Source organism: Copidosoma floridanum, unplaced genomic scaffold, assembly GCF_036245765.1.
Source record: "Copidosoma floridanum isolate Cflo_tuat_1 unplaced genomic scaffold, Cflo_Japanese_pri ptg000040l, whole genome shotgun sequence".
Classification (NCBI taxonomy): domain Eukaryota; kingdom Metazoa; phylum Arthropoda; class Insecta; order Hymenoptera; family Encyrtidae; genus Copidosoma; species Copidosoma floridanum.
The window spans coordinates 6,986,320-7,001,224 of record NW_028321917.1 but is presented as its reverse complement, the minus strand read 5'-3'; the positions used below and the strand labels follow the sequence as shown (position 1 = coordinate 7,001,224).

The following is a 14,905-nucleotide window of genomic DNA, read 5'->3' as shown; positions in this document are numbered from 1 at the left end:
GTCCTTTCGTCTATAAATAACCCCCTGAACCATCACCGACCATCTCCGTTACAGCTCGCGAGTATACGTATTAATTTTAAAGAGCCACCACTGGCAAACGGGGTCCTGATCTCACGCGCAACTCCTCCTTTTCTTTTCTCCACCTTCGACTTGTCTCTCTTCTCGTTCCGGCGCAACATCTCCCTTCCTTCCCGTACGTGCATGTGTATGTAGACCTTACTCTCTCTCTCTCTCTCTCTCTCTCTCTTCTGGTTTTGCGATCGTGGGAATCGAATCGGGGCCCGCGTGCATGCACCGGTTGGGATACGCTTTGCTCTGCTGTAACCCTCGCACGCGCCTGTATAGGTGTACTGTAAAACACATACATTATGTGTATATACCGATACATGTAAATACAGTAACACGCGTGTCTGTTGAGTATCGACGAGTATGAGGATATGTGTGCAAAAAAAAAAAAAAAAAGGGGAGGATACGCGGAGCAGTGCCAGGGAAAAGGGGAGGACTGACTTACCTTTTGGAGTAGCCGCGGCCGTTCGCCCTCGCGTCTTTTTACGATGAGATTTATGCTTATCACCGATGCTGATAAGGTCTCTTTATATCGCTCTCATTTTGTGCCCATTTTTTTTTCCTCAATTTCGTCGTGATTGGGCCTTTTTTGGGATTAAAAATTTTTCTTTCTCTTTCGTTTGGTATCGCGTATTTGATGGTTGATTTGGTGTTATCGCGACAAAGGATACTGTTAAAGGGACGCTCGATGTGTAAAAACGTGAGATTAGAAATCTTACAACATTCGTCATTTGACGAAAATTGCTATTTTTTCGTTATTTACTCTGTTTTGATGAATTTCAAAGCCTCGAGACGAGGAAAAAGTTTAGAACGTTTTTTTTTGTTGGGAACATATAGGGTACATATAATTATAATCGTTTACAAATGTCGAATCTAATAATATTTCAATTCTGTCTTAAAAAAAAGAATACCACGTGATTAAGGCCTTCTGTTCGTTGTGTAATTGGTTGAGACTGATTACTCGATACTTGGAGCGACAAAATAAAAAAATGTGTTTAGAGGAATTAAAAATTCCTTAGATTGAACGAAGATGAAAAATGATCTAAAAAAGATAATTATGATTTTTTTTTTTTTTTTTTTTTCCATCAAAGAGCACAGAGGTTGGCGCACGCAACACGCAGGGAAGAAAAATAAAAAAAATCCGAACTCACTTGAAATTCAATGTTCTTATAATCCATCGCGAACAAACGATTTAGGGAACGGATAAAATCTAGTAAATAACGGATACCTCATCAACACACTGAGACTCATAATAAAAGAGTACATAGAGTAAAAAAAAAAAAATAGTAATTACAAATAAATGAAAAAATTAAAGTACGCAAGGACAGCTGAGAGGAAAAGGGAGGTGATAAAAGAACGAAAAAAAAAAAAAAAAAAAAAAAAAAAAAAGAAACAACTGACCTCGTCAAGGGCCATAGAGAAGGCACCGGAGATGGCGAGTCCTTGTCTGTCCTTTAACTCGCCCTTGATCGCCGTCAGATATCCGATAGTGAGGTTCTGAGGCTCCCTCGGCTTGTAAACCTTAGGCAGTTGTTCTTCATCACTTTCGAGGGACAACGATGGTAACGGCGACGACGAAGGAGCCAACAGTGCATCACTCGAATTCACCGAGGAGGAGGAGGATGCAAGACTGGTGTTGGCGCCTGTCGTAGTTGGGGGCTCCTCGAGGCTCCGACCCGGATTCGTGACCAGCAACAGCAAGACGAAGTAGCCAATGAAACCGCAACGCTGCTGTCGCCGATAATGACGATTATTGATGTTGTTGGTTGCACCACTGCTGGTGGTGATGACGGGCCGTTGGTGGTGGTGGTGGTGATGATGATGATGACGACGGGGAGGCCTGCGGCGGCTCGGGATCGGCGGGCCGGGGCGCATGGCCGCCGCCGCCACCACCGGTCAGCGCCTCCTTCCCACTCCCTCACCTGAAACATCAGATAAACACATAACAAAGTGGTTTTTTTTATTTTTATTTTTTATACTTGTATACAAAGTACGGTGTGCTTAATGGTTTCGCTCCGTTATGCTTTGCGGTATTAGCTGTGGACAGGAATTTTTCATTTTGCAAGTGGTCATTGTTTTCGAAGTACGAGAATTGTGAAGTTTTGTAACTACTCTGTGCGATGAAAGAAAGGGGAGGGAAAATTGTTGAGAGTTTTTTTTGCTTCGAGGTTTGAAGTTATCTCAAAAATGCTTTGCGGTGTGTTATAAAGGGTCGAAACTGACAAAGATAAATTATAGAATGGCAATAAAAGAGGGGTTTTCCTTAGCCCCTGAGGAAGAATAGTTTTTATCAGGTTATTAAAAAAAAAAAAAAAAAATAGTTGTAGTTGCAAAAAGTTTTAGCTTAAGACTGAAAGAGTTTTCAACATTCGTATGGAAGAGCGTTTGTTGATAGAACTATAGTAGATTAGATTGTGCAATCACTTATGGGAATGTAACAATATTTTAAACAAAGATTTTATAATTTTATATATGCAGCATCCAAAAGGAAAACTTCTTGATTTACTAAAGACAATTGAAATTAATAATCCAAAGATTTACTTGGTTAGCAATTATACTCATATCGAATAGCTCACTGTTGTTGAATTGAAAAAAAAAACTTGTAGGTTTGGTTTAAATTTTAACCAAAGGATACGAGGGTCCATAAAATTTGCAAGAGATTTGTTTGGCGTCACTTTCTCTCCCTCCGGGACCCTGGTATAACATGAACAGCGGAGCATCCAAACTCATCGAAAACGGCACCCTTTTATACTTTTTAACGATCTCGAGTCAAACCTCAAGCAGATTACAAATCGGCAATTCACCTCGGCTCGCATTGTATACAGCACCAAAACACCGGCAAGCTATTTCAACGATAAACTATCGGAAGACCGTTTGTTGGTCAATTAGATGGTCTCACGCTTCCTGCAGGAAGTGAAAGATCTACGACAGTGGCAATATCCGTGTGATTTCGAGGTTTGATGGAAAGATCGGCGTGTTGTGCGAGCGGTGGGAAATTACCGGACTTGCCGATCACAAAGATGAGTACCAGTGTGACGTCTTTCACGGCCCTTCTCTTTAATGGCGTATAGGAAGCCACGCGAGCGAAAGACTCACTATTTTCACAAAAAGGAGGCAAGTGTCACTTACACTCGCCAATAACGTACTTTTTCTCAATTGATTCTTGGTATATCATCTATAAATGGGGAATTCCATGTTTGTGGTGTCGATGACAGAAGTATAATACATTACGGTGAAACGTGGTAATAGTGTATTATAACTCCTTCTCTGTTTGAATTTGCGGATTAGCTGAAAATCCAATCATCACTCGGTATATATATTATAGCGACTATACCAAACAAAGGTTGAGCTATTTCCTCCTTTTAATGTTGAGTAATTTTACGATGTAAGTAAATACTTGAGGAAATATAAATAACACTAACCAACACGAAGTAAAAAAAAAAAAAAAAGGAAAAAAATAGACGCATTTACATCACAGTTCCGCGCACTTCATGATTTTTCGAATTTGTTCCAAGTATCGTGAAACTAGTTCGTAAAGAAATATCACGTAAAAACCCACTGGCGCGTTGTTGAAGATAAAAAAGGCAGTCTACTCGTACTTTTGAACACAAATTACTTCCGCAAAGGCTCAAGCGCGTGCCTTTCTCGGTTTTAAACGTTTCTTCGCTCGCAAAAATCAACGTCTATTATTAACGTGTATATTAAATGTGACTCAATACAATTATCGAGTTGGTGCGTTTTGGATGAAAATTTTAGTGCTAAATATCGGATAATTGTTTCGTTGGGAATGAAAAATTGGCGATTTCCGAAGTATAATCAAGCGAATCCATCAAAATTAGCTCGATCCAACAAGCCTTGATTGGCGCACCTGTTTCTTAATATGCAAAATCGATTCATCGATTTGAGACAAAAAAAACTGTGTGACAAGTTTTAACGCTCATAACGTGATTTAGTATTTTATAATCAATAGATTCTATATTTACTCGAAGAAAATCCAGAGGTGACTTGTTCTCAAATGCTTTTAAATATTTTTTTACACGCATACCAAAAAAAAATTTTTTTAATCATACCAGAAAATAATAAAATTTCAATATTTCCAACTACGTAAATCACGATTGAATCCAGCAAGTCTTACATGGGAGTAATAAAGAAAAAAATTTAATCTCTCACAAATAATAGAAACAGCAATCACTAGTTAAATTTCTAAGTATAGATTTAAAAGATTCGCCTTTGTTAAATTTGAAGCAATTTTATGGATTATCGTTGTGTGCACAGCATGTGTTCATTTACTCCAAACTATTTGCCTTTAAATTATACTATTTATCTGCGTTTTTTTATACGTATTTTTGTTAACACAATCATGAAAAGAGGCTGTAACATAAATCTATTATTAGATAGTAAATGTCTGCTATTCGTCGGAAGAAGGTTCAGTGTACCGAAGTGAGTAACGATGCAACCATAGCTCAACGTTAAATTTTGCGTGTTACCTGAATAACACCACAAAAGTTTCAATTTACTGAAAAATACAAAGAAAGTTTGAATAGTACATCATAAATTTTGTGTAATCCGATTATTCTCTGTTATCCTTTTTACGCGAACAAAAGAGAAGCCGTGCAAGATCGGAGGACCTTCGGCGGATGAAAATGATTCCCGGAACCGAGGCTTACTCATACACCGGAGAACAATCGATAATTGCCAACGAGCCATTAACTTACTGCTCTTATGGTGACACTATATAATAACGTGTCATCGTTATCGTCATCGCGAGGCGACTGACCGAATTCCACGCGATGCTCTGATCTTTCGTGCTCCAATGACCCTTTGATTTATTGCAATTCAAGATATTTTTAAGTATATGATAAAACGAGACTCCTTAGGTAAGTCATGGATATGAGATCACTGTCCAGTACAGCGTCTTGACAAACCAATTCAAGAAACAACCAAATCGATTTATTATCTACCAAAGTAGCTATAGCAAACTGTAGAGTTCAAATCTGTTGTATCACGAATTTAAGGATGATATAATGGCGTTGAATATGTGCATGGTGATATATGTCTCAAAGTTCACTTACGTGATCTTTTGTCTATTAAAAATTTTGGTTATTTCACAGGAATTCAAATGACCCACTTGTGTTTTACTAGGATTATTTAGGAGTCATCTCAAAATAGACATTTTTTTCAGTTTATCTGAGATAAGTATTAATTGCCCTACAAGACCAAGGCAATTGGGCATTTCTTGAGATTACATTGTCTTGGTCTCAAAATAAATTGTCAACTGATGATCTGGCCTTGACGATGAAAAATTGGCCCTGCCAAGACAATTGAAATACAATAAAACTAAATCTGAATTCAGCCATTTAAAAAATTAGCTCTAACAGCTAAGTAATCGTATAACGATACCCTGTCCATATGAATACCAAACGAAATGTCCCCGAAACAAATTCACTTTCCCGCGACGATAGCAAAACAATGCCGGTATTCCTACGGACTGTCTCTATATTGAGCATAAGCACCGACTGCACTGCCACCGCCAAGACAAATATTTTGGTCCCTTGCGTGTGAGCGCATCCTTACAGAAACGAGTACACCACAAATAGCACTGCGCAAACAAACAATACGACCATCAGCTTACGAATACATGTTCACGGCATGCTATTAGAGACACGGTCTTTCATACACTTGATGCTCCAGCGGCCAAACATTACGATACGCGTGCTCGTGTCGTGACAGCAGTCAGTTTAGGGAGGCCTATTATGACTCAATTACGGGGGTTATTTACACTCCGAGGTTTTTACTTTGGATACGGTGTACTGTTTTGTTCTCGCGTCACACAACATGTTTGTGAAGTTTAAAAATAAGCGGTTGGTATTATGAGTACCAAACGAGTGGTTTTACGACTCACATCTCGGTCTAAATTATTGTTACGATTTTTTTTGTATTAGTATTGCCATCATTATCATAATCACTAAAAGGTGTAGAAGATGTATTTGAACGTAATTGTCGTACAGATTTTCACATCTATTTACATGTATACCCGCTTGTTATGCATTATGTATTGGCTCTCCTCAAATTGTCATTGTAATAAATGTAACGAAATATTGTAAAATACTTACACTTGTTTCGAACTTTTTTCTTTCGTGTAAATTTTTCTCATTATTTCTTACCCCATCTCATCTCTATTTGTGTTATCAGCCTCTGATCTATAGTCACACTTTTAAATGATGATATATACATATAGACGTAGATGATTTATTGGTTCTACTTTAAGTGTCTTTAATTTATAGTTCCCTTTGATAAAACCTCTTTATTATACCCTATAATTATAATTTCCCAATCACTTTTGTTACTTAATTCTCCATCTCCTTACATGTTTCTTATTAATACAGTCATAAAAGTTTTGCACTTTTTGCTATTTTGTGGCTGAGTCTGCAGTTTGAAGCATTGGAACCCTTTTTTTCGGGCCTTTCTACTTGCGTTTAAGCATCCCAACCTTCACCTTCGTTCTTGCCAGTTTGCTATGATATTTTAGTTTCCTTAGTATTTTTCTCTCTCGGGATATTATTCTTGTATCCCTTTATGGCATCTGTAAAAATTAGAGTTTTCAACATCCTTCCACTTCGGCTTCTTCATTAGGCATGTACTTAGCCATATGTCTTGGTCCATTTTGAAATCATAGAAAGTAATTCTTTTTTTATTCTAGTATCCGTTACTACAAAAGCGCCCTTTTTGCTTTTCTGTTTAGGAGAAATTTGATACCACTGAAGGATACGCATGATAATTTATAAATCGATCGATCCAGTGGTTTTAAAGACGTCACCTTTTTATGTCGTCCGTAGCTTAAACTTTTTTGGTAAATTTTTCGCCCTCCAATATTTGAGTAATATTTTTCCAATGCTAATAATTGAGCGTGAATCGTAATCTCAAAATGAGGATATGTATTCCAACTTTGGTTAGATCTAACAACAAATAATACAGAGTACAATTTTATGATAATAGGTAATATGGGACGTAGCAGTGAATACTGAATTTTCCAAGCACTAGGCATATGTATTGGAACTCTCATATCTTCAAAGTAGTGATAAAAAACAGAAAAAATAAATAAAAAATAATTTAAACAAACGGTCGACCAAAGTATCTTTTTTCCCGCAGAAACTTTTACTCACAAGAATTTTATGTGATACACTTCCGCGTTTTAAGATAATAAAAAAAGAAAAAAAAAATCATCACACTTCTCACCCATAAATCCGACCATGAGTCGAAAAAGAGATACTCCCTGCACGTATAGAGCTTCTCGGTCGATTCACTCTGTATTTACAATCAGCCCTGAACTGAACCCCATCGACATGCTGACATATTCGCGCCACCCACATCAAATTACCTGCATCAACGCAAATAAAACCAGTGCATCGAGAAACAAAAAAAATAATAAAACTCGCCGTCACCGCCTCCTCTACACTCCTCTCTCGCCAAGGCCCCCGACTCTGCTTAAGTAAGAGAGTCGTCTCTCAAAACAGGATCTCTCGTATACAAAGGACATGGACAGATAAGGCCCTCAAAAGAGATCTCGTACATGCCTACATTAAAATATCCACCCTTCGAACAGAAAGAGCAGCACGAGGAGAGAAATGAAAGAGCGGTGTGTCAAGACTCACCACGTACATATATATATCTATATATATATATATACACATATAGAGAGACGCGCTAAGTATGCATACCCATAAATACGGGGCGTGTAATAACAATCGCGCGATTCAACTGTGCATACACGCGCGCACATATGCAAGCGGCTATTGGATCGGCGTGCGTACACGCCCTTATTTGCCGGTACACCGCACGCGCCTCCGACTCTTATATACTCTGTAATCATTTCCATCCTTGGGTTTTCTCTCTCTTTCTCTTTCCGACTGTGTGCGCACATTATGTATTAAGTACACACCCGTTCGTCCTTCTCACCTTTAAGGATGTTTGGTCAACGAAAACTGCACCATCGGATCCCGAAACTTTCCGGTCGTTGTAGTTTTTTTTTTCATCGTTTGCTCTTTTTTTGCTCCTTCGCGTCCTTGTTTGCTCACTTTTTGCGTTTCGCTTTACTCTCCGTGCCTGAGTAATTTGAGCGACCAGGTCGATGGAGCTGACAATTACGGATGCCACCTTTTTTTCGTATCTCATTCTGTCAATTTTGTGTGTTTTTTTTTTTTTTTTTTTTCTTTTTTAAGGATTTTTCAAGATAAGCCGCTAATATAGCGCTAAGTGCAGCGATGCTTTTGGAAATCAGTGCTTCAGCAATCGAAATTCTGGTTTATTTGTTCAGTTAGACACGCGGTAAGTGGGCTGGGAAAAAATTTGCGCGTATTAAGTGTTCCAATATAAGTGGAGGTTTTTTTTTCTCATCCACAATTATACCGTTGTTTATTGATGGTACAGCTTGATGAGAGACAGAATTTATCAAAAATAAATACACCGACGTATTAATCACCAAAGACAAAATTTACGGTATACTCTAAGTTAGGTCTCTTGGGTTATTATTTCTTGGTATTCCCCCAACTCCTCGATGCCTTTACTGAGAAATTTACAACAATTGTGATATTCCTTTTATTACCCTTGACTCTGGAAATCGATGGAAAAACCGAATGCTCTTCCTGGTCGAATAAACAAAATAGACCATACGCTCTGACCGATGGTCATTGGTGCTCCTTTTTCCCCAACTCCGAGTGGGCGGGCCGTAACCACATGACATTAGTGGTACACAGTAAACGTCTAAAACTAGCCCCCTTTTTTTCTTTCTACATGCTAGTTCCTACCTTCTTACTTATTCATCAGTTACAACAATGTAAAGGACAGTAAGATTGATGCATCAATAACACCGATACTACTTAGCTATTATTATTACTATCACTATTATTATTATTATTATTATTATTATTACAATTACTACTATTAAGATTTAACATTACAACACGATGGTTTAATGTTTAGTACAGTTAATTGAGACGATGCTTAGGAGTGTAATTCAAATATGACTATTGAACAAGCATATATTTTTTTAATCAGCCCATTGATTAAATAATGTAATATTAAGCGATTTGTATCCCTCTACGTCATGTTGCGCTTGATTTGCTAAAGAATGACAACAATTGTTGTTATAATTACGTACTGCATTAAGAAATATCAGTTACATTCAGAGTATAAAGGAACTTTTACCTTTTTCTAGTGCTACGGGAATAAGGATATTCGAGTTTCATAATCAGATAATCTGCAAGCTATTGAACGCCCCAACCTGAGTATACAGCGGATACAATCATGTGGAGGCGTGATCGGGACACAACGCTTTCTCAATTTCAGGGTGGTCCTAACATATTTTGGCAGTTTTTATAACGGAGGGACATCAAAAGGTGGAGTGGGAGGACCATTGCCAAGTTGAGAAAGCATAATAGCAATATCCGAGTTACAATATCCACCACTCCTGTTTCCACCTGCTATTACTTTCCTTCACATTCTTAATGTTACTCATACTTTACGTAGCGAAGCATTAACATTAAATTAACACGACTGGCTTAAAAAATAAAGATGCATAAACAAATTAAAAGAATATTCTTGTATAACAGGTGAATCTGGGTTAGTACAATAATAACGATGGTTTAATGTTTAGTATAATTAAAGTTTAGTTGTTTAGTTAAATCTTAATTAAAGTTGTTGTAGTAATAATGGTAATAATAAGAGTATTTACAATTGCAAAAAATAATAAAGTTTACAGTTTAATGTCTAGTACAATTTACAAGATTTATGTTTACTCATTACTTTTGCGTGTTAGTATTGATTCTCAACAATTATAATTGTTATAGTAATAATATTTAATTTTTTTTTTATTAAAGATACTTAATACAGCTCAGAGCTGTTATACCTGTATACAACATAATATATAAATGCACAATATTTATGATAGGTATAGTTAGAAAGGAAGTGCATGGCACGTGTGCTGTCATTAGCAATAAAATTGCGAGAATAAAAATAATACATAAACTTTTCACGTGGAGCTTCTAACTAATTGTAAAATAAGAAAAAAAAACATCACAAAATGAAAATCTGCGTAATAAAGTGCCAAGTTTATATGCCTACTTTGGATAATGTTAAATATAGCATTTAACTCGGCCTATAGTATGAAAATCTTGTTGTGCATTTTATGTAATTTTAAGTGAAATGTGGTTATATTTTTTAGAATAAAGAAAAATGTTTTAATTTTAACTGTTTATAAAATTATTTTGCACTGTAAAGACGAACACACAATTATTATAAGTGAACAGCAAATCCATCTGTTACGATAAAAAAATATAAAAAAAAGAAATAATAGTATGGTAAAATTAGCTAAAAATCATATCCATATCCCGAAAAATGACTTGTTCCAAACAAATATAGTGGTAGTTTCAATGCATGGTAAAAAATTAACACAGAATTTTACAAGCAGAAATGTCAGCAAGAACCCCAAAAAAATGGCCAAAATGACCAAAACACCTTTTCCGTGTCTAGAAGAAAACCGAGGAATCGTACATAAATACTTAAGTGTTAACTAATTCTATACCATACTATAATAGACAAGACCAAATCACCGCTTCCGTGGAAAAAATTTTCGGACTCGTTTTTTTGCATATTCACATATTAAATTGTCATTAGTTTGGGCCTTATTATTTATACAAATTTGTTCCAAACAACTTACAGAAATCTTTTTTTTTTTCGAATAATTTACTATTAGTTTTTGATAATTGAAAACAAAGAAGATTTCACGTCATTTTTTCGCACAGTCGACTATTATTATCCATTTAAATTTAAAAAAAACGCAAAGTGCCTATTGTAAAAGACACAATATTTTTTGTACATCTTATACATGCGGTTGTTCAAATTTTTACCATTTTTTGCTATCCAGAGCAGTGGTATACGGTGGAAAAAAAAAAAAAAAAAAAAAAAAAAATTAGGAAAACCAAAATACAATTCACTTACTTGTATTTGTGAGTCTAGAAAATACACCGCCTAGTCAACGAGTGAGCCCTGTCTGTTAACGGCTATGGGTACCGAAGGGGTTCCTCTACAATCTAGTCAAACTACTGAGTCGCGATCGGCTCGTGGTGACTGCGAGATACCAGAAACAAATTCTGCTGACCAAATCAACCGTTCGATAGGTGACTGCCTTTTGTCGGGGCCTCCAGGCCCTTTTATCAGAGGCAGCGGACCTCGGTCACGTGCTGGCTCGAAACGACGCAGAAATGTTTTCAAAAACAGACAATAGCTAGCAACCTCATTGGCTAGAGCTGCTCTAGTGAAGCCACTCAAACAACTTATTGATTCCCACATCCGGCTTTCTCTCTTCTTAACGCGTCAGGGGAAGGGACGGTGATTAACTTACCATGCCCTTCCTTGCTGTTTGACACTTTAGATTTTACAAACAGTGGCAACAACTTAATAGTAATGTTCGGGTATAATATTACAAATATGTATACCAACTCTGGGTACTGTTTTGTTTATTCAATCAAGGTTATTGCAAGTAGAGCCATACAAATCGCTAATTTTCCATTTAAGCAATTGGTTAAATTTACGGCCAGTGCATTACAATAAAAAATTAAGTTTCGCCAAATGAAACGAAGTAGGTTGGCCCAGTGGTCATGGCTGTAGCTACGATACTTATGCTATAATAAAAATGGTATTAACATTATTAATTATGATAATTATAGTAATAATAATAATAGTGCGACACATGTCACGAGCCGTCGACTTTTTTTAATTGTTAACATAATTTGATTTCAACTCAATTTTGGTTGTGCATATTGTTTGGAAAAATAATTCAGAATTTTAGTCCCATTTTAGCCTTTCGACGTCTCTGTGTCAGAAAAAGGGGGTAAGGGCCCTTTTTTCTCGTGTCCCTTTACATATTGAAAAAGTGACAAAAATTATCGATATTATAAAATTAAGTTATTGCGGGAGAGTTACAAAATCGGTAGTGTCATAAGGAATAACTCGGTAAATCTGCTAAAATAAAAGTCGACAATCGGATGATTCCTTCAAAACTTAGATAATATGGCACCACTAGATTTACCGTAGTTACCACTTTTAGCTATACATAGCTATTGCTTGCTGTAGATTTAATTCGATAAAATTGGCTTGCGCTTCTTTTGATGTCTAATTTAAATTAATCCCCTGTAAAATTTTATCCAAGTGCATGTATTGTTTACAACGTTAATTCATCCATCAGCGTGAGCGTTCACAGCTGAACTTTTGCACCAATAATCTTTCTGAAGTTAATTCATTTCAAGTTATTGGAAATTAATTTCCAGTCAACATAGGCCAGTGTGTGCATGTGCGTGAGTCATGTTCGGTCATCGTAGTACAGTACCTACGAATGGACTCCCAGGTGATTCACCTGCTTTTATGTATGCACGTTGGTCCATGCTTTCAAGTTTCATCAAATGTCAGTGTGGAAAAATTCCGAAGGAAGAAAAAAAAAATTAACAGGGCTATCAAAGATAGTTCTCCGACATTCGTGCACGCGGCATGGTTGAAAGCGCAAGCTTGGCTACAAACGCCTACTTGGTAAATGTAAAAATTTTGGGTGGTGAAAAAAAGAACACATTTTTTCATACTTAATTTTAAGTCTGAAAATGTTCGTTTTTTAGATATTTTTCAAACATTCGATGGTTAATACGATATACAACGATAACAGGCTCTGTAAAATGACGGGACGTGACACTGGGCAAGGTTAATGTAAAGTAAATTTTATCTCGACCAATCATCCCAAGTATCAAAATTCCTTTGGATATAAGCAGCATTTAATTTATTTACCACCGAGAAATTTGTTCATCACATGCATCGATTAGAATATAAACGATGTACGCATAATAAAATAAAATGACAGTTATAAGATAGAAATACTCTAAATTATTGCGTGTAGAGTATTGATGGGGTATATTTCATTAAACTGCATGAGAACACACTGATACAAATGGTAATCAATTGATCATTGCATAATTATAGGGACAGATCATTCGAATGAGTGCATAGACTTATTGTTCTCTAATCGAGTCAAATGAGGATTTATTTGTTTAATTCATACCAATGAGCTCAAGTAGAATGAAGGATAATTTTCTTAATTTACTAATATGCTATGGAGCCCTTATAATTAATTGACAGGATTTCGCGGCCAATGGGCAGGTACAATGTGTATAAAAAAATATCATTTATGTAGAATTAGCAAAATAAATTACGTTGATCGTAACACATATCAAACTACACCTGGGATAAAGGGCATACACAGGGACTTATGTGACCACGCACTCATCAATGAACTAACTTGTATAGCTTTGGAAAAGGTGGGGCATATGGGGCATAGAAAAAGTAAGTTCACTTAGTTTAGTGTATTTCAGCTGCGTTAAAGAGATTAGTTACGTATAGTATAAACAAAACCGTTGACTGGTTCGGAAAAGTGTCCAACCCATCAGCTGCAGCTATCAATGCGTCACATTTGTTTATTTACTTTTTTCAATTAAAAACGGTGACTTTTTATTGCCGTTAAAAAATATTTTGTAAATAATGATTCAAAAGCTAAGACTTCAAACTTTCGATAAAGTATATTTTCGAAACCCTTTAAGAGTTTCTTCATATTTTTCCCGACGTTTTAAAAATGATGCCGCATGATAACATCAACCTCCAAATTTGTACTTTTTTTTTTTTCTAATAAACAACGTAACTTTTAAAAAACTTTTTTGTGCCCTACAAATACCTCATGTTAACTGCTGCTAATAAAAAAGTAAAAAATTGTCCAAAAGTTATTCATTATTAAAAGAAGTATAGGTTGCCCCTTAAAGCCATGCACCTGCATGGCTCGGTATACCCCACCTATACTAATAAAGAAGTAAAAGGGTGGGAACTAGCATGTAGAAAGAAAAAAAGGGGGCTAGTTTTAGACGTTTACTGTGTACCACTAATGTCATGTGGTTACGGCCCGCCCACTCGGAGTTGGGGGAAAAGGAGCACCAATGACCATCGGTCAGAGCGTATGGTCTATTTTGTTTATTCGACCAGGAAGAGCATTCGGTTTTTCCATCGATTTCCAGAGTCAAGGGTAATAAAAGGAATATCACAATTGTTGTAAATTTCTCAGTGAAGGTATCGAGGAGTTGGTGGAATACCAAGAAGTAATAACCCAAGAGACCTAATTCCTAATATCTCAGAGGTAGTGTAGCAAGTTATCTACAAACACAAAAGTGGCAAAGAGCCCTGCATGCATGTATGCATCATCCTTACGATCGGGTAAGAAAAAGGGAGGAAGTGTCCAAAATAAAGAGGATTTGAAAGTCAAAAGTTTCGTACCATGATGCATCTGAGTACCCAAAGAACTAATAACACCTAAATTTGCAATTAAGAGTTTAAAAATATTTTTAACAACCAAGCTCATTTTTTATTTTGATTTAATAATTTCAAAAGAATAATTAATTTTATTCCTTTTTTTCAAGGTAAATTCATAACTACCAAAATTTTATTAATTTAATAAACAAAGGGTATCTTCAAGTAACATATTTATGATTTTGTGCGTTTTTGCATTATTTTTAATCTGGCTGGATTTAAATTTTACGTTAAACTGTATATAGTTTACTTTGAGATAAAAAAGATTTATGATCTTTCATTACTGGACAACTATGGTATGTTTATGGTATGGTTCATCAGCACATAGTCATTTTTACTAATACATGTACACATACATATACACATAAACATATTAGATGTATTCATGTAAATATTTACGGTAAGCACAGGTAATAAAAATGACTATATTATCTTGATCAACAATACTATG

At 36.1% G+C, this 14,905-nt stretch overlaps 1 protein-coding gene across 2 annotated transcripts in view; it reads right to left on the bottom strand.

Annotated features, from left to right (window-relative positions):
• LOC106645921 (receptor-type guanylate cyclase Gyc76C) overlaps nt 1–14,905 on the bottom strand; it is a 131,961-nt gene that overhangs the window by 56,896 nt on the left and 60,160 nt on the right. For both annotated transcript variants that reach the window (XM_089597831.1, XM_089597832.1), the window contains exon 2: nt 1,468–1,988. In XM_089597831.1, the coding sequence (XP_089453957.1) occupies nt 1,468–1,941 (474 nt within the window). In that variant the 5' untranslated portion in view covers nt 1,942–1,988. The remainder of the gene's footprint in view (nt 1–1,467; nt 1,989–14,905) is intronic.